Genomic DNA, 19,903 nt, shown 5'->3' with positions numbered 1-19,903 from the left:
AGGGAGGCATATCTAAAGAAGATTATAATGCAGTCTGCAGATCCTGCAGGGCATGTATCAGGTTAGCTAAAGCTGACAATGAATTAAGGCTTGCAAGAGATGTCAAAAGCAATAAAAAAGGATTTTGGGGGTATGTCAAAAGTAAAAGAAAAGTCAAAGATGCTATAGGATTTTTACAGGATGAAAATGGAGAAATGGTAAGAGAGGATGTTGAGAAGGCCAAACTTTTTAATTCCTATTTTGCATCTGTTTTCTCTCAGAAAGAAAATGTAACATCAACTGATCTTCACTGTCCTTTTAAAGGAATAGAAGAATCCAAGTTATCTGTAAACAGAAAGATTGTGAGGGAATATTTAGCTAACATAAATGAGTTCAAGTCTCCAGGTCCAGATGAATTACACCCCAGAGTACTGAAGGAGATCGTAGAAGAAATTTTAGAACCACTCTCCATAATCTTTGAAAATTCTTGGAGAACAGGAGAAGTCCCAGAAGACTGGAGAAGAGCAAATGTTGTTCCTATCTTCAAAAAGGGGAAGAAGGTGGACCCAGGGAACTATAGGCCGGTGAGTCTGACTTCTATACCAGGAAAGATCTTTGAACAAATTATTAAACAACATGTATGTAAGTACCTGGATAAGAATGAAGTGATTAACCAGAGTCAGCATGGGTTTATAACTAACAAGTCATGTCAGACTAACTTAATTTCCTTCTATGACAGAATCACTGACTGGGTGGATCAGGGAAATGCTGTAGATATAGTATATCTTGACTTCAGCAAAGCATTTGACAAAGTATCTCACACCATCCTTATTGAAAAAATGACCAAGTATGCAATGGACCAGGCAACTGTTAGGTGGATTCATAACTGGCTTAGTGATCGGACTCAAAGGGTGATTGTAAATGGCTTCACATCCAGCTGGATGAATGTCTCAAGTGGGGTACCACAGGGCTCCGTCCTGGGACCTGTATTGTTCAACATCTTTATCAATGATTTAGATGAAGGAATTGAGGGTAAACTGATTAAATTTGCTGATGACACAAAGCTAGGAGGGATAGCTAATACTAGAGAAGAGAGAGAGATGATTCAAAAAGACCTAAATAAACTGGAGCAGTGGGCAGCAACCAACAGAATGGTTTTTAACAGGGAAAAATGCAAAGTACTACATCTGGGCAATAAAAATGAAAAAAGCATATACAGAATGGGAGGAATAGAGCTAAGCAACAGTACATGTGAAAAAGACTTAGGTATACTAATAGATCATAGACTGAACATGAGTCAACAGTGTGATGCAGCAGCAAAAAAGGCAAATACAATTCTGGGATGTATTAACAGAAGCATACAGTCTAGATCACGTGAAGTCATTATCGGTCTTTACTCCTCTTTGGTCAGACCTCATCTGGAATACTGTGTACAGTTTTGGGCACCACATTTTAAAAAAGACAACTGGAGCAAGTTCAGAGAAGAGCGACCAGAATAGTGACTGGTCTGCAAACCATGTCCTATGAGGAACGGTTGCAGGATTTGGGAATGTTTAGCTTGCAAAAAAGAAGACTGAGAGGAGACTTAATAGCTGTCTACAAATATGTCAAGGGCTGTCACATTGTAGAAGGATCATCTTTATTCTCTTTTGCACAAGGAAAGACTAGAAGCAATGGGATGAAACTAAATGGGAGGAGACACAGATTAGATATTAGAAAAAACTTTTTGACAGTGAGAGTGATCAATGAGTGGAACAGGCTGCCACGAGAGGTGGTGAGTTCCCCTTCAATGGACGTCTTCAAACAGAGGCTGGACAGACATCTGTCTGAGATGATTTAGTGAATCCTGCTTTGAGCAGGGGGTTGGACCAGATGACCCAGGAGGTCCCTTCCAACTCTACCATTCTATGATTCTATGATATCGGTGGGTGCAGATGGCATAAATCTAATGTGTATGGGCGACTTATGAACCTGTTGGTCGCAACTCCTGCCTCTGTACTATAAACATTGTCCTCCTGAACTGTACAGATATTTGTAATGGTTAGATGCTTAAAATAACAAGGGAGGGTGCAAGTACTTAAAGGCATTATTTGGGACTTTTATTAGATATGCTTCTAGAATAACTTCAGTGGCCAGGGTGAAATTTGCAAAATTTCTAGATTTTTACTGCAATACAGATTGTGATATAAAGAAAAAAAACATTGCCAGAAATGTTATAAAATACTTTTAACATAAAAACCTAATTTAACCCCTTCCCATCATGGCAATTTTCCATATTTTTTTTGTTTTCATTTTTTACTTCCCTCCTTCCAAGAGCCATAACTTTTTTTTATTTTTCCATTCTCATAGCATATGAGAGATTGTTTTTTGGGGGATGAGTTGTAATTTTGAATAACACCATTCAATGTACTGGAAGCTGGGGAAAAAATTCAAGTGCATTAAAATTGCAGAAAAAAACCCTCATTTCTACAATTGCTTTTTTGCTTTTGTTTTTACAGCATTCATGGTGCAGTGCAAATCGCCCGGCAATATTATTTTCCAGTTCAGTACAATTATGGCGACATATATGACATGTATAATTTGTTTGTTTTTTTTAAGTGAAAAAAATTCTGAAATTATCTGACACGTGACAGTTTCATTTTTCCATTAATGGAGCCGTGTGAGGGCTTCTTCTTCTTTTGTGTGGTAAGCTCATTTTTAATGGATACTATTTGGGGTAAATATGATGTTTTGATCACTTCTTACTGCATTTTTTAGGGCGTTGCAGAAAAAAAAACGCAATTCTGACATTTTGATTTTTTTTCTCTTTATGACATTAACCAATCAGGTTAATTAATTTTATGTTTTGATACATTGGAATTTTACAGATACAGCAATACCACATACAGTAGGTGTATTTTTTTTAACTTTATTTTGCATGGAGGGAAAGTTTTTTTGAATTTTTATTTATTTTCTATAGTTTGAAAAAAAAATTTCATTTAAGGAACTTGAACTTGCGATATACAGTGTATGTGATATACTGTATACCACAGTATTGCAGTATATAGTAAAAATCAGAGTCTCTTATGAAGTCCAGCTATATGCTGATCATTACAGAAGTACCGTAATAACAGGCACAGGGGTCTTCAGCAGATCTCTAGCTGTCAACAACCCATCGGCACCCCACAGTCGTGGTGTGGCGCCCCTGAGGGTTCAGTCGCCACAGAGGTACTGCACCTCACCCAGAGGTGTGGTGTCTCCTTCTCTCAGGTAAGATGGGAGTGCTGCCAGGAACTGCAACACCTGCATCCAACACTACACTGCTCCAGGCCGGCTGGAGGGGCAAGACACAATGTATGTTCCTGCTGAGCCCTGACCCTGGCTGGAGTGGGGGGAACCCAAAGGTAGGGGGAACCAGTAGTGGGTGTGGATGGAGGAAGTAGTTAGGGGGGAGCACTTTGGTAGGAGTATAAAAAGGGAAGCCATCTTAGGGTGGCAGAGCAGTAAGACTAGTAGTTGGAGAACAGTCCGGGAGCAGAGTCTCAGTAGGAGCTCTTCTCCACAAGTAGGGGCCTAGAGATAGAGGCCCAGGAGGGGAGCAGAGGAGTAGGCTCCGTTCTAAGAAGAGATCCTAGGGGGTACGGCGAGTGCAGGAAGGCACCCGTATGCCCAGAATCTGCCAGAAGACAGAGGGATCGTAGGCCGCAAGAAGGGGACCGGCCCCTGGCCCAGTCGTGTACTTCAAGTCTCGGCTGGAAAAACCGGAGGCTTCTGGCTTATATAGTCAGTTGCCGAAGCCGCATTCTAATCCCCAGGAGGGTCAAGCAGGTCCGGGAACTCCGACGCACAGGAGGGACTTCAGAGCACCCGAGCGGGATTGAGAGTGGGCAGCGCAGGACAGGAGGGAGAAAGACCCAGCGTGAAGTCGGTCTAGCTAGGAACACAAGAAAGTGGGGTTCTGTCCGGTACTCCTAATCTGCCTGAGGAAGTGCTGAACCCTTGCCTGGTGAACGCAGCCCAACGTGGGAGGCTAGCACCCGTACAGTGCACCAGTGGAACTGTCATAAAAACTGTGAGTAAAGACTCGGATGACTGCACCGCACTGCCTCCGTCCATTCTTTATCTGCGCCATCTTTCCCTCACTGCACTACAATGCCCAGCGCAACTTCCACATCCTTCACTGCCCTGGAGCTTGCTCTACCTGTGGAGAGCCACACCACCACTGCTGCCGTAACACCAGCTCCAGAGGACTGCTCCACAGTGGCGGCTCCTTTTGGCCGCAATCCACAGGTGGCGTCACAAACAAACCCAAAAACCCCATATAAAAGTAACCCCCCTCCCCCCCCCCTTTTGCACTGACCGCCCTGGGTCACGGACTGGGCCAGCCACCTTGATATCCCCCGGCAACCAGAGGCCCGGCTGCCGAGTACCCCACGGCCCAGGTGGCGCGTCAAGTCTGGCGTCACGAACAGGATACGTGACCAGCCCGTTATCGGCGGGTGAAGTGTGCCTAGAGAACTGTGTTATGTTACTGAATGTGGTGCCCGCCCCAGAAGAACGGGCGCCATTATGTGCGTGCTCAAAGACAACAAAATGAAACCTCCCATCGTGGGCCGGGTCCTGGAATAGCGCCAAAAGCCAACCCTGCCCCTTGCAACAGTGACTGTCCGCATAGATGTGTCCGTCAAGGCAGGGAGGCCGTCACAGGGAGTGACCGACAGCAGATTGCCATGGGACCGCCCCCGAAAGAAGAGAGGAGGAGGAGAAAAGGAATGGAGATAGGGTGTGGTCTTAACCAGTCTAGACAGACCGCACCAGGCAGCCGGAATGGACGGACGCCAGGACCAAGCCTCCCCCTCTGGCCTGCTAGAGTGGCAAGCGACACCCCTCACCCTGGAGGGAGAGGCCGGTAAAATATTCCCGGAGGACGCGTAGTTCCTCCAGAGTGAGATTCTGGGACTAAGCCAACAGGTGGAACAGGCCCATCAGGCCGCGGTCGTGAAGTGGAGGAGCGAGCTGCTAGAAAAGTTGGCAGCATGGCGGAAAGCAGCACCTGATGTCAGCAGCGGCACCCCAGCCCTGGCGGAGCCCGCTGAGTACCAGGAGGCCGGATGCAGCACAGGAGCAGGTAGGAAAGAATCCCCTACCCCGGGCGCTGCAAGCGCCGACCTGCTCCTGGGCCTCTTTCATCAGCACTCCCCGTATACCGCCATGCCCTCCCTGGAGCAGCTGCTCAGCCCGGAACCTCCACCCCCGGGGCGATGACCCTGAGGAGCCTCCACTTAGTGCCCTCCCGAAACCTTCACTCCCGGGCACGGAAACAGGGAGCCTTCTACTTGGTTCCTTCCCGGCGCCTCCACCTCCGGCACCCGAGTGGGTGTACGCGCGCCGGTCTTCGATTGGTCCGCCTGGATCGAGAAACAGCAGCCGAGCATGCTACTTCCGATACCAGCACCACCGGTTGCCTATTCCGGCGGAGTGGAGTTTTGCTGAGACAACCAGGGAGGGACCTGATGGGGTTCCCGCGGGAGACCCAGGCCGAAGCCCTGCAGAGGAAGGAGTTCTGCAGGCGGGAGCTCCGGCAGCTGGAGAAGGAGCGGCGTGCTCGGCGGGCGCGCTGTGAACACCTGGAGGCCTGGGACAAGGCCACAAAGGCCCAAGTTCGCCAGGCGGAGTCAGCCCACCCCAGCCCCCGCGACGAGGGAGTCGTGGTAAAGTTTGATCTGAAGGCTGGGTGGGGCTTTATAAGAGATCCCAACTTTGCAAGGGACATCTTTGTTAACCGGCGGGATGTTGAGCACGAGCTGAAAGAGGGCCACCCCGATCGGAATCTCTACCCCGGTGACAAGGTCACCTACACACGTCACCACGGGGAACGCGGGTGGTACGCCCTGCATGTGAATGGCATCATCAAGGACACACCCCTGCAGGACATACCGTATGACCCGGCTGGGTCACGTAAAAATCAGCCGTACCCCAGGCGGGGACCCCACTATTGGTTTAGCAAGTGGGACTGAAACTGTAAATAATCACCCGTGAGGGTACAGTGTGAAAGTTTAATAATGTTTAATTTACTGTGTGTATTTATATGGCTTGGAGTGTGTGTTTATAGGATTACCCGTCAGGGTATATAGAGTCCGGGCTGGGGACAGTGAACGGCCAGAAACTTATATTGTAAATAGTTCCGCACTTCTTAAAGTGCACCCTATTAGTTTTTTATTTGTAACCATGACCACAGAACAAAAACCCGTTTGGCGTGGCTAAAGCCGTGGTCTTACTCCAGGATCACTTATGCCCTGCAGCAACGCCCAGGGCCTACGTTGAGGGTTTGCGGACAGGTCCCTCATGCTGCTACTTGTTGCACCTGTTTTAAAGTAAAATGGACACCCGGTTACAGCATGAACTGTAACCTGCTACGAGAAATGTTTATGAAAAATGTTTTATAATGTGTGATAAATGTTACCTGTAATGTTAAAGTGAAGTGCCTCCCATAAAGGGAAGAAATGTTTTATCATCTTATATGCGAATGCATTCTAAAAATTTGCATGTCAAATATACCCTGTCTTTACTCTGTTCCAGCCCGCGGACGTGCTGTGCTTTACCAGAGGGGAATGTGGCGCCCCTGAGGGTTCAGTCGCCACAGAGGTACTGCACCTCACCCAGAGGTGTGGTGTGTCCTTCTCTCAGGTAAGGAGGGAGTGCTGCCCAGAACCCCAACACCTGCATCCAACACTACACTGCTCCAGGCCGGCTGGAAGGGCAAGACGCAATGTATGTTCCTGCTGAGCCCTGACCCTGGCTGGAGTGGGGGGGAACCCAAAGGTAGGGGGGAACCAGTAGTGGGTGTGGGTGGAGGAAGTAGTTAGGGGGAGCACTTTGGTAGGAGTATAAAAAGGGAAGCCATCTTAGGGTGGCAGAGCAGTAAGACTAGTAGTTGGAGATCAGTCCGGGAGCAGAGTCTCAGTAGGAGCTCTTCTCCACAAGTAGGGGTCTAGAGATAGAGGCCCAGGAGGGGAGCAGAGGAGTAGGCTCCGTTCTAAGAAGGGATCCTAGGGGGTACGGCGAGTGCAGGAAGGCACCCGTACGCCCCGAATCTGCCAGAAGACAGAGGGATCGTAGGCCGCAAGAAGGGGACCGGCCCCTGGCCCAGTCGTGTACTTCAAGTCTCGGCTGGAAAAACCGGAGGCTTCTGGCTTATATAGTCAGTTGCCGAAGCCGCATTCTAATCCCCAGGAGGGTCAAGCAGGTCCGGGAACTCCGACGCACAGGAGGGACTTCAGAGCACCCGAGCGAGATTGAGAGTGGGCAGCGCAGGACAGGAGGGAGAAAGACCCAGCGTGAAGTCGGTCTAGCTAGGAACACAAGAAAGTGGGGTTCTGTCCGGTACTCCTAATCTGCCCGAGGAAGTGCTGAACCCTTGCCTGGTGAACGCAGCCCAACGTGGGAGGCTAGCACCCGTACAGTGTACCTGTGGAACGGTCATAAAAACTGTGAGTAAATACTCGGATGACTGCACCGCACTGCCTCCGTCCATTCTTTATCTGTGCCATCTCTCCCTCACTGCACTACAACGTCCAGCGCAACTTCCACATCCTTCACTGCCCTGGTGGCGTCACGAACAAACCCAAAAACCCCATATAAAAGTACCCCCCCCCCCCCCTTTTGCACTGACCGCCCTGGGTCACGGACTGGGCCAGCCACCGTGATATCCCCCGGCAACCAGAGGCCCGGCTGCCGAGTACCCCATGGCCCTGGGGGGGGCGTCAGTGGTACGGGGGAAGGGGCGATGGGTGCATAGATATATGCTCATCAGGTTGTCAAATTCATGTCGGGAGACCCACGGCCAGTGTATGTATCATGATCCATGCTCAGACTGTGTTGCACGGACGTCCGCATGAGCCATTACGGTGATTTATAGGTATTGTGTTACCTCTCCTCTCCAGATCTTCTTTCCTGTATTCAATGAATCTCTTCAGCCTCTCTGTACATTCATTCTCCATATAGATCTTGGTTATTTCCCTCATTCTGAGATCCTGTCTGTTCCATTTCTGAGTGATGATACGAGCCTCAGCCATAGTAGGGATAAATGTTCCTGTTGTTGTGTCAAAATACACAAACTCTTCTCCATCATATCTGTACTGCTTATAACCTATGGTGCTGCCATCATCTCGCAGCTCACAGCTGGTCATCACCTGCAGAAAATGGAAATCTGGCCAAGAGAAACATATTACATAGAATATTTATATGTATCTACAAGTGGGTTATATGCATACAGTCATGGCCGAAAGTGTTAGCATCCTTGAAATTGTTTCAAAAAATGAAGTATTTCTCCCAGAAAATTATTGCAATTACACTTGCTTTGTTATACACATGTTTATTTCCTTTGTATGTAATGGAAAAATACAAAAACAAATTAGAAAAAGGGCATATAGGACATAATTTCACACAAAACCCCAAAAATGGGCTGGCCAAAATTGTTCACACCTTTCCAAAATTGTGAATAAACAACTTTGTTTCAAGCATGTGATGCTCGTTCAAACTCACATGTGGCAAGTAACAGGTGTGGGCTATATGAAAATCACACCTGGATTCAGATAAAAAGGGATGATGACTCAATCTTTGCATTGTGTGTGAAAGGTTGCAACGCAGGATAGTGCGGATGGTGGATATGCAGCCCCAATCAAGTTCCAAAGAAATTCAAGCTGTCCTGCAGGCTCAGGGGGCATCAGTGTCAAGCACGTACTATCCGTAGACATTTGAATGAATTTAAACGCTATAGCAGGAGACCCACAAGGACCGCACTACTGACACAGAGACGTAAAAAAGCTAGACTGCAGTTTGCCAAAATGTACGTGAGTAAGCCAAAATCCTTTTGGGAAAGTGTCTTGTGGACAGATGAGACCAAGATAGAGCTTTTTAGTAAAGCACATCATTCTATTGTTTACCGAAAATGGAATAAGGCCTACAAAGAAGTGAGCACAGTACCTACAGTCAGATATGGTGGAGGGTCAAAGCTGTTTTGGGTTTGCTTTGCTGCCTCTGGCACTGGGAGCCTCGACTGTGTGCAAGGCATCATAAAATCTGAAGATTACCAAAGGATTTGGGGTGGCAATGTAGTGGTCTATACCTGCTCCCATGGCTGCAGCGTCTCCAGACTTGTCTCCCATTGAGCACATGTGGATGTCATTGGTCAGTGATTACACAGGAGCTGCCAGCAGAGGATCTTGATGATTTGTACATTTAGCGGTAGAACCTTCCTCAGACGACCATTAATAACCTCAGTGACAGCAGCTAAGGCTGGAGGTGCCGGGATTTATGGATATAATCAGAGAGAGAGCTGCACTACCGGAAAGGTGCTCGAGTAGTGTCCAAACCTGAACTTGTATGAGAAAAACCTCGGCTTTCAAAAATGGTAACTTTGGAACAAAATTTTAATGCAGTCCAAGGAAGCAACAAATGTTCCGGCCAATTTAGGCCTTCATCAGTGTAATCCGACTGCTGGAATTTCTGGATATGGCTCAGACTCCAGACTGACTATATTGAGATGTTTGGATAATTTAGTTTCCTTTTTTTTTTATAATTTACGTATCATTAACATGTCTATCCACCCTGTGATTTCCAGAATTCTACAACTTTTCTTTCGTAGTGTTGTGGAGACAGCATCAAGCTTTGATCTCATGTAGATGCACGAATGGCAAATGTGGGATGATGAAGCGCCCGGATCTATACTAGGGCTCAAAACGTCGCTACTGTTTCTGTATTTGTGATGCCAGATTAATGCAAGTTGATTATTATTGGATGCTGAAGCCACCTTCTTTTACTTAAATTCCCTGTGAGCTAACAGAGTACAAACACCTTAAACAGAGTTTTGGGAATAGGATGCTAGTGTGATCCGCTATGGTTGTTCCTCTGGGTATTGCAGAATCATATTTATAAACGCAGTGAAATGTATACAGTACATTGATGAATATGTAGGATATTGTGCACCTCACCTCCGGTGTGATTGAATATCTTCTTCCATAGCTTTACTTCATGTTTAAATAGAGCCTCATCTCCCTTAGAAAAATGTGTCCATCTCTCCCAGTACTCGTGTTTCTCATTCTCCTTCATCCATTGAGCCACGGGGACACGACTCCGAGCATCACTAGTGTATATCTCAGTCTGCTGATCATCCAGATATCCAGCTATGGAATACTCAGGCAGTCCATATCCCGGGGCTGAGACTCCATTGGTGTAATAAGTCAAAGAATGACTGTCTAAGAGAGAAATGGAGAGTGTCACATACAACATCGGTTATATTAAAATCTACTACAGGGAAATCCTCATATTTAGTATGTGTGTACTGCCTGAATAATAATCACAAGACAGGTCTGTGTATCACAGAAATACAGCTTATGTTGTGTTCAAGACATTCTATCCATTTAAAATTTTTTGGTGTGTTCCTATGTTGTTTTATATTGGGATGAAAAAAAAAACGTCTACACCTATTTGGTATCGCCACACCTATAAAGACTCGAACAATACCACTATCACATCATGTATCCTGGCATAGTGAACTCCTTAATAAAACTACGCTAGCATAACTGAGTTTTATTAATCTTGGCTCCCCCAAAAAATTGTGGCAATGAAAACTACAACTCATCCCGCAAAAAAAAACAATTTCTCAAAAAGCTAAATTGACAGATAAATTAAACTGTTCTGGCTAGCGATTAGTTAATTTCTTGATATTCACTTTGGGCTCAATTTGTCCTAAAAATGTTATTTGGACTGAATCGATTTTGTATAGAACAAAAATGCTCCAAAGCCTCCAATTGTCCTATAAAGACATGTGTAACACTCTGAGGCCTCCTAGGACTGTATCCAACCTCTTTCAAGCACTTTAACTCAAACCCAGCTGTATATGATATTATGTTGTAACAGGATAAGCTTGTATGATACCTCTGCAGGGGTATTAAATTATATGTGTTTCAGGAGCTGTCTGATCATGAGGGATTGGCACTCTCTCTTTGTAATATGGTGATCTTTTCCATTATTCCCTATATCTGTTTTTAGTCATCCTTCTCTCTTTACGCCATACTTTTCTCTTGATTATTGAATATTTGTATTAGTATTGTTTAATAAAATATTCTAAATTATCCGGTGTTTTTGGTTTTCCATCACTCCGGACAGGCTGTATTAGTCTTATAAATGTAGCATGTATCTCAGCCAGGTCGTACGCAGATAGTAATCCATTTCTTTGGTTATACAGCTTTAGTAAGCTCAAAGCGACCTTTTCATAAATGGCTATGGGTAAACGTATTGTTTTGTTCAAGGTTATTGTAATTGTTCTTGTACGTATACCCCTTTTTCACCTGTGAAGCGCCATGGAATAAATGGTACTATAATAATAAATAATAATAATAATTGGTGGGAAGAAACAGCTTGTTAAATAACACATTGCACTGTCAATCTTTTTATGCTCTGTAAAAAAAAAAAGATCCAAGAGTTAGAGGGTGCTAACCGTGCAGGGTGCCCAAACTTTTGCATCAGCCCATTTTTTTTTTTTTTAGTAATTTTTAAAATGTAAAAGATAAATATATATATATATATATATATATATATATATATATATGCCTAAAATACAAAGGAAATGTGTCATCTTTAACTTTAGACCTTTTAGAGATCATTTAATCTTCAACTTGCTTAACCGTTCACAGTAACAGTAATATTGACCAGGGGTGCCCAAACTTTTACATGCCACCTGTATATATGTGCTCTGTGTATACATGTATATGTCCATAAGTATGTGCTCTGTAAACATGTGTCTGTATGTATGTGCTCTTTGTATAGATGTGTCTGTATGAAGGTGCTCTGTGTATACACGTGTCTGTATGTATGTGCTCTGTGTATACATGTGTGTATGTGCTTTGTGTAAAAATATGTCTATGTATATGCTCTGCATACCTGTATCTGTATGTATGGGCTCTGTGTATACATATACAGTACAGACCAAAAGTTTGGACACACCTTCTCATTTAAAGATTTTTCTGTATTTTCATGATTTTGAAAATTGTACATTCACACTGAAGGCATCAAAACTATGAATTAACACATGTGGAATTATATACTTAACAAAAAAGTGTGAAACAACTGAAAATATGTCTTATATTCTAGGTTCTTCAAAGTAGCCACCTTTTGCTTTGATGACTGCTTTGCACACTCTTGATGACCTTCAAGAGGTAGTCACCGGAAATGGTTTTCACTTCACAGGTGTGCCCTGTCAGGTTTAATAAGTGGGATTTCTTGCCTTATAAATGGGGTTGGGACCATCAGTTTTGTTGTGCAGAAGTCTGTTGGATACACAGCTGATAGTCCTACTGAATAGACTGTTAGAATTTGTATTATGGCAAGAAAAAAAGCAGCTAAGTAAAGAAAAACGAGTGGCCATCATTACTTTAAGAAATGAAGGTCAGTCAGTACGAAAAATTGGGCAAACTTTGAATGTGTCTCCAAGTGCAGTTGCAAAAACCATCAAGCGCTACAAAGAAACTGGCTCACATGAGGACCGCCCCAGGAAAGGAAGACCAAGAGTCACCTCTGCTTCTGAGGATAAGTTTATCCGAGTCACCAGCCTCAGAAATCGCAGGTTAACAGCAGCTCAGATTAGAGACCAGGTCAATGCCACACAGAGTTCTAGCAGCAGACACATCTCTACAACAACTGTTAAGAGGAGACTTTGTGCAGCAGGCCTTCATGGTAAAATAGCTGCTAGAAAACCACTGCTAAGGACAGGCAACAAGCAGAAGAGACTTGTTTGGGCTAAAGAACACAAGGAATGGACATTAGACCAGTGGAAATCTGTGCTTTGGTCTGATGAGTCCAAATTTGAGATCTTTGGTTCCAACCACCGTGTCTTTGTGAGACGCAGAAAAGGTGAACGGATGGACTCTACATGCCTGGTTCCCACCGTGAAGCATGGAGGAGGAGGTGTGATGGTGTGGGGGTGCTTTGCTGGTGACATTGTTGGGGATTTATTCAAAATTGAAGGCATACTGAACCAGCATGGCTACCACAGCATCTTGCAGCGGCATGCTATTCCATCCGGTTTGCGTTTAGTTGGACCATCATTTATTTTTCAACAGGACAATGACCCCAAACACACCTCCAGGCTGTGTAAGGGTTATTTGACCAAGAGGGAGAGTGATGGGGTGCTACGCCAGATGACCTGGCCTCCACAGTCACCACACCTGAACCCAATCGAGATGGTTTGGGGTGAGCTGGACCGCAGGGTGAAGGCTGGGAACTCCTTCAAGATTGTTGGAAGACGATTTCCGGTGACTACCTCTTGAAGCTCATCAAGAGAATGCCAAGAGTGTGCAAAGCAGTCATCAAAGCAAAAGGTGGCTACTTTGAAGAACCTAGAATATAAGACATATTTTCAGTTGTTTCACACTTTTTTGTTCAGTATATAATTCCACATGTGTTAATTCATAGTTTTGATGCCTTCAGTGTGAATGTACAATGTTCATAGTCATGAAAATACAGAAAAATCTTTAAATGAGAACTTGTCTCCAAACTTATGGTCTGTACTGTACGTGTGTAGGTGCTCGATGTATACATGTGTGTGTATGTAGCACTCTCATTTATAAATCCCTGCAGCGCAGATATGGTGTAATGTACGCTCCTCAGTGTACAGGGTGTAATGTACGCTCCTCCGTGTACAGGGTGTAATGTACGCTCCTCCGTGTACAGGGTGTAATGTACGCTCCTCCGTGTACAGGGTGTAATGTACGCTACTCCGTGTACAGGGTGTAATGTACGCTCCTCCGTGTACAGGGTGTAACGTACGCTCCTCCTTGTACAGGGTGTAACGTACGCTCCTCAGTGTACAGGGTGTAACGTACGCTCCTCAGTGTACAGGGTGTAACGTACGCTCCTCAGTGTACAGGGTGTAACGTACGCTCCTCAGTGTACAGGGTGTAACGTTCGCTCCTCCGTGTACAGGGTGTAACGTTCGCTCCTCCGTGTACAGGGTGTAACGTACGCTCCTCAGTGTACAGGGTGTAACGTACGCTCCTCAGTGTACAGGGTGTAATGTACGCTCCTCAGTGTACAGGGTGTAACGTACGCTCCTCAGTGTACAGGGTGTAACGTACGCTCCTCAGTGTACAGGGTGTAACGTACGCTCCTCAGTGTACAGGGTGTAACGTACGCTCCTCAGTGTACAGGGTGTAACGTACGCTCCTCAGTGTACAGGGTGTAACGTACGCTCCTCAGTGTACAGGGTGTAACGTACGCTCCTCAGTGTACAGGGTGTAACGTACGCTCCTCAGTGTACAGGGTGTAACGTACGCTCCTCAGTGTACAGGGTGTAACGTACGCTCCTCAGTGTACAGGGTGTAACGTACGCTCCTCAGTGTACAGGGTGTAATGTTCGCTCCTCCGTGTACAGGGTGTAATGTTCGCTCCTCCGTGTACAGGGTGTAATGTACGCTCCTCTGTGTACAGGGTGTAACGTACGCTCCTCTGTGTACAGGGTGTAATGTACGCTCCTCAGTGTACAGGGTGTAATGTACGCTCCTCAGTGTACAGGGTGTAACGTACGCTCCCCCGTGTACAGGGTGTAATGTACGCTCCTCAGTGTACAGGGTGTAATGTACGCTCCTCAGTGTACAGGGTGTAATGTACGCTCCTCCGTGTACAGGGTGTAATGTACGCTCCTCCGTGTACAGGGTGTAATGTACGCTCCTCCGTGTACAGGGTGTAATGTACGCTCCTCTATGTAGTGACCGGCACATTATAACTTATTACAGGTGTCGTCTATTATAACAGCAGAGGTCACACAACAGTCGCCGTCTCGCTCTATTACACACTTGTGTTGTGTTCACACTATCGCACACGACCTGCAGCTTTCCTGGATTTTTGCATCTCATAGACGACACCGCACTGATATATAATCTACAGGACGACACACGACATAAATAAGACGTAATAACATGTAATATAAGGTCCAATCACCGGTCGCCTCCATACTCACCAGAACCCACCGCAGACACATAGAGGAGCAGCACAATGAGGGGGGACATCCTCCTCCTCCTCCTGCCTCTGATATATGGGGGACCCCCGAGGAGAAGAAAGCAAGTATCACATGAGACAAACACAATGTAACAGTATCACAGGCACTGTGCACCGGGGGGCGGAGCTCAGCTCTGATTGGATGGGAGGTGCAGCTTCCTCCAATAGGAGAATGAATCTGTATGTGGTCAGCAGTTACCGGGCAGATAGAGGCCGGAGAGGTGAGACATCGGAGAAAGTGAAAGTGCTAGCTGGGGAGATGTGGGAGCTGTAGGGCTTGGTTCACACCACAGCTTTGAAACTTTTGAAAGCTCAACGTTTTTATATTGTAAACACAAAAAAATGATTTGTTGTAAAAGTGATGACAACGGATGGATTTTGATGCAAGTAGATCTGTTTTTTTAACATGTTTATTTTCTTAAAACGCATCCGTCTTTTTTTTTAAAGACATAAGAAGGAGTCAGGAGATCATGTGACTCTTTTCTTATAAAAAAAGTACATGAAAAAACAGTTGAGAAAAAGAATGATGTAAATGTAAGAGGACGATCCGCTCTGCTTCATAGATGCAATGTTGTGAACGCCGACTTGTTGTTTCATCGGAATTTTGTAAAGGAGATAAAATAAATCAAAATAGAAACCGATTTGAACGAGGTTTTTCCTATTATAATTTTTACAATTTATTCACATACAAGAACGTGATGTGAAACTGGTGTAAGACGCGGTCACATACTGATCACGGGGGGATAAGACATCGGCCGGGAAGTGCTGCCTCGTATAACAATGCTCCTGGTAATTAGTGATGAGCGAATATGTTCAAAATCCGATCTCAAAAGTTAAATTCGACATGAATATGGTACATTCGGATTTGTGAGGCGAGCATTTTTACTTAAGTTCGGGAAAATTGGCACTGTTCGGCGGATAAGTGCAGGAAAAGGATTGCGGGGCAACTACAGTGTTTTTAACAGTTTGGCTAGCATAGTGCTTGTGTGTGATGAGCGGGGGGATGCGATAGATGAGTGGAGGGGCTGGGGAGAGCTCAGAAGAGGTCATTTGAGTGGCGCACTTGTAAATTTTTTCTTTACTGTAACTTTCAATGAGCAAAGCACTGTTAGCCAATCACAGCGCAGGAAGCATCCACACTGTCCAGACACAAGGGCTTCTGCCATTGGCTGCTGAAAGCACATGTCCTCTCTATATAAAGAGCAGTCATGTTCCCTCAGCACCATTTTTTATGCATGTCACTGGTCACAGACGCTGCTCCTGTTTAATGAGAGATATTAGCTAGATAGATTAGATAAGTCCTCTGCTCTGGGCCTGTGAAATCGACCTGCAACACATTTTTTTTTTTTGTGCAATTACTCAGGATCAGACATACAGGGCCCATGGCATAGAACTGTGCTGTGCACTGCTTGTATTGTGCTCTATGTACCAGTATCCCTTTAATCTATTTTTTCTCTTGCTAATGTGATACAACAAGTTATCAAGCCCTACTAGCCCACCTGTTCATTTAGAGGGGTTGAAATTCAGCTGTATGCAGACTCTGCAGAGTTCCTGAGTGCAGAGCACAAAACTCTTTATTTTTCATTTGCTAATGTTATAAGGCAAGCTATCGTAGCCTACTTTGTCATTTTTTGTGGGTGAAATTCAGCTGTATGCATAGTAAAAATATATTTTTTTTTTCTGTCGCTAGCCACAGTCCAAAAAATATTTTTTTTCTCCCACAAACGTGATACAGTCTGCTATAAAGCCACCTAGTCCTTTAGTGGCGGTGAAATTAAGCTGTTTTCAGAGTAAAAATATATTTTTTTTCTGAGCTAGCCAGACTACAAAAAATATTTTTATCTGTCGCAAACGTCATACACTCTGCTAAAAGCCACCTAGTCCTTTAGTGGCGGTGAACTTCAGCTGTCTTCAGAGTAAAAAAAATAAAAATTCTGTTGCTAGCCAGACTATAAAAAATATTTTTTTCTGTGACAAACGTGATAGAGTCTGCCATAAGCCACGTACACACTCCTTTACATTCACCATTATATTCCCGCCCATTCACATATCCCCTGCAGTCCCTTATACACAACCCCCATTCACTGATTACTTATAGTTAGTGTTTTCTCACATTAACATTTCACAGTACAAAGGACATACTTTTCATCAGTTTATTTAATCAATAGATAGATGTCAGATATATAAGATGATAGACACGGCACCTCTTTTTCTCCTTTCCCAATATATAAGCTACAAATATGATGCGCCCCCTGGGCCGTGGGGTACCCGGTGCCGGGCGGGTAGATGCTGGGGGATGTCACAGTGGCAGTGACCCGGTCCGTGACCCAGGGCGGTCAATAAAAAGGGGTTATTGATAGGGGATTTATAGTGATTGTATAAAGTTCGTGACGCCACCTGTGGAATGCGGCCAAGGGAGCCGCCGCTGCGGAGCAGTCCTCTGAGGCTGATGTTACTGCAGCAGAGTTGGTTCAGCTCTCCACAGGAAGAGCTTAGCTCCAGGGCAGTGTAGATGTTATCGGTTGTGCTAGGCGTTGTAGTGCGGGGGTGATGGCGCAGATAATAATCACAGAGACAGGGGGGTGCAGTCCTCAGGGTCTTTACTCACGGTTATTGCAGTCCAAGTTACAGGTGTCAAAGTAACTTCCCTCGTCGTGCTCAGGGAGGGGTTCAGTCCACCCTCAGATATCTCCGGAGTACTTAGCAGGACCCCCTTCTGTGTCCTCTCTCTGGCCGTCTCCCTGCACCTCATACCAAGTGTCCCAATCCGGTACCTGCGGGCCTTGTCGGGCGACGTCTGTTCCGTCCCCTGGGTCCTCTATAGCTACCTTCTTGGTGAGACTGATATGGACTGTTGGCTGCAGGACTTGAAATACTGCAGCCTCCGGTTTCTAGTTGAGTCATAAAGTTTTCTGCTAGTTGAGGGACCAGTCCCCTTTGTGTGGCCTGACCCCTCCACCTCCCGGTAGATTCGGGCGTACGGGTGGCCTCCAGCACTGCCCGTACCCCTGGGGTCCCTTCTTCCGTTCCTGGAGCCCTTCCTGCTCCCTCTCCTCTTTCTTCAGTCCTGGGCCTCTCCTCAGGCCCTCTGCCTGAGCAGAGCTCCTACAGAGCCCTGCTCCACTCCTCTCACTGTAGACTGTTCTGATCTGGACTGATCTCTCTAAACAAGATGGCTTCTCTATTTATACCTCCCTCTCATGTGCTCCCCTAAGCTACTTCCTCCACCTGCACCCACTACATAGTTCCTGCCCCCCAGCTAGGGACCCGGGACTGTGCTCTCCCTTAGGAGTAATCTCGTCCTACCCCCACTGCGGGTATGTGTTGGATGCAGGTGTTAGGGTCCTGAGCTGTACTCCTTCCTTACCTGAGAGTGAGATACCACACCTCTGGGTGAGATGCAGTACCTCTGTGGCGACCGAACCCTCACGGGCGCCACAAATACATTGCTTCCCATTTACAAATCCGGTGTTAGATTGTGCGCATACGCTGGCTGCGGTCGCATAAGGACTCCGTGTTCACGGTCAGAAATGCCGGATACGCCTCTTCTCCGCCTATCGTGACCGGAGGTGAGCATCATCGGGCACGTGACCGCGACCCTGTATCCATATTCATAATGCGGCTAGATCAGCGGGCGCATGCGCCGCAATAATCACACACCGGTGACATCGCATTCTTATTGGGCCATTTGGATATTTAAGGTCACACCGCCCCCCACCTTCCTTATTAGACACACCCCAGAAGAAGCTTGGGTGAATCGTGTGCGTCGGGGCTGCTCAGAGGAGCCACTTTACCCCAGATACAGTATAGCGTTTTGTCACACACAAGGTAAATAACTGATTAATCATTTCTAGCTTCCTATATACAGTATTTATTTATATGGCTGGTAACAACAAGCTTAGAGTTTAGCTTAATGAATGCCGCACATTATAAGTGTGGATTTGCCCATTACACTGTATATATAGCCATGCTTGTTGTTGTTGCAACCAGTTCTTAAAGGAACAGCAACTCACTATCTCCGTTCTATTAATGAGATTGAGATATTGGAATATTCTTTCTACATAACCATTATTCTGTGTTCTAAAAAATAAGTATCTGCTGATAAAGAACTTGCACTTTAGGATATAAAGCATTTTTGCTTAGTCCTAATCCTTCCTGCACTAGAGCACATTACAGACCTATATCACTTTCAGCATTTACTTATTGCACTAATGCACTTTACCTATAGTATTGTTAGTTTTTACATCAATTGTACGTCCCTTTTCCTCATTATTTTGAGGTTTTGTGACTTTTGGCACATTCTCGATATTATAGTGCATTTTGAGACTAGTAGATATTTACTGTATTCTGAATGGGCTGCTCATCAACCATGTGATTTATGGCCCAGTACACATAATATACTTTCTATGAGCTCCTTAGTTTTTGTTTTTAGTGCCTCCTTCCTGTTTTACATGTTTTTAATCTTTTGTTAATAAAATGTATATTTTCTATTCCATGTTTGTGTCGCTTCTTGTGCTTGTCCATACACTCCTAGTATCTGGTAAGTTATGTTGATCATTCTAGTTTAAATTGTGAAGTGTTAAATTTATTTCTAATATGTGTGAATTGTGGTGTAGACAATAATACCGGTAGACTGTCAGTCCCTGATAGGACCGGGCACTGGACTCCTCGGTGCACAAACAGCAGAAATATCAATGAATAAAATGCAATTTATACTGAATCTTTTCCACCTTCTTGCTCTTGTAACTCCACGGTCAGTCTTATTGCTGGATACTTCACACGTCTATATGATTAAACCCTGGATAAATGGGGACAATTTCGGCAGCATAGTGCGTCTGGAGCAGCGGGGTGTGCAGGGAAATGTAGGATAACCCGCTGCCAATTCATATGA

At 45.3% G+C, this 19,903-nt stretch overlaps 1 protein-coding gene across 1 annotated transcript in view; it reads right to left on the bottom strand.

Annotated features, from left to right (window-relative positions):
• The window catches only part of LOC141155259 (major histocompatibility complex class I-related gene protein-like), a 30,630-nt gene extending 15,522 nt beyond the window's left edge, over positions 1-15,108 (bottom strand). The window contains exons 1-3 of the mRNA XM_073642059.1: positions 14,975-15,108; positions 9,951-10,214; positions 7,889-8,167 (exon numbers count right to left, since the gene is read on the bottom strand). Of these exons, the coding sequence (XP_073498160.1) occupies positions 7,889-8,167; positions 9,951-10,214; positions 14,975-15,023 (592 nt within the window). The 5' untranslated portion in view covers positions 15,024-15,108. The remainder of the gene's footprint in view (positions 1-7,888; positions 8,168-9,950; positions 10,215-14,974) is intronic.
• Positions 15,109-19,903: the final 4,795 nt, after the last annotated feature.

Source organism: Phyllobates terribilis, unplaced genomic scaffold (genome assembly GCF_046119375.1).
Source record: "Phyllobates terribilis strain yellow unplaced genomic scaffold, ASM4611937v1 Scaffold_7__3_contigs__length_470593459, whole genome shotgun sequence".
Classification (NCBI taxonomy): domain Eukaryota; kingdom Metazoa; phylum Chordata; class Amphibia; order Anura; family Dendrobatidae; genus Phyllobates; species Phyllobates terribilis.
Note: the sequence above shows the minus strand (reverse complement) of the source record. Positions and strands in the feature narration are given on the sequence as shown.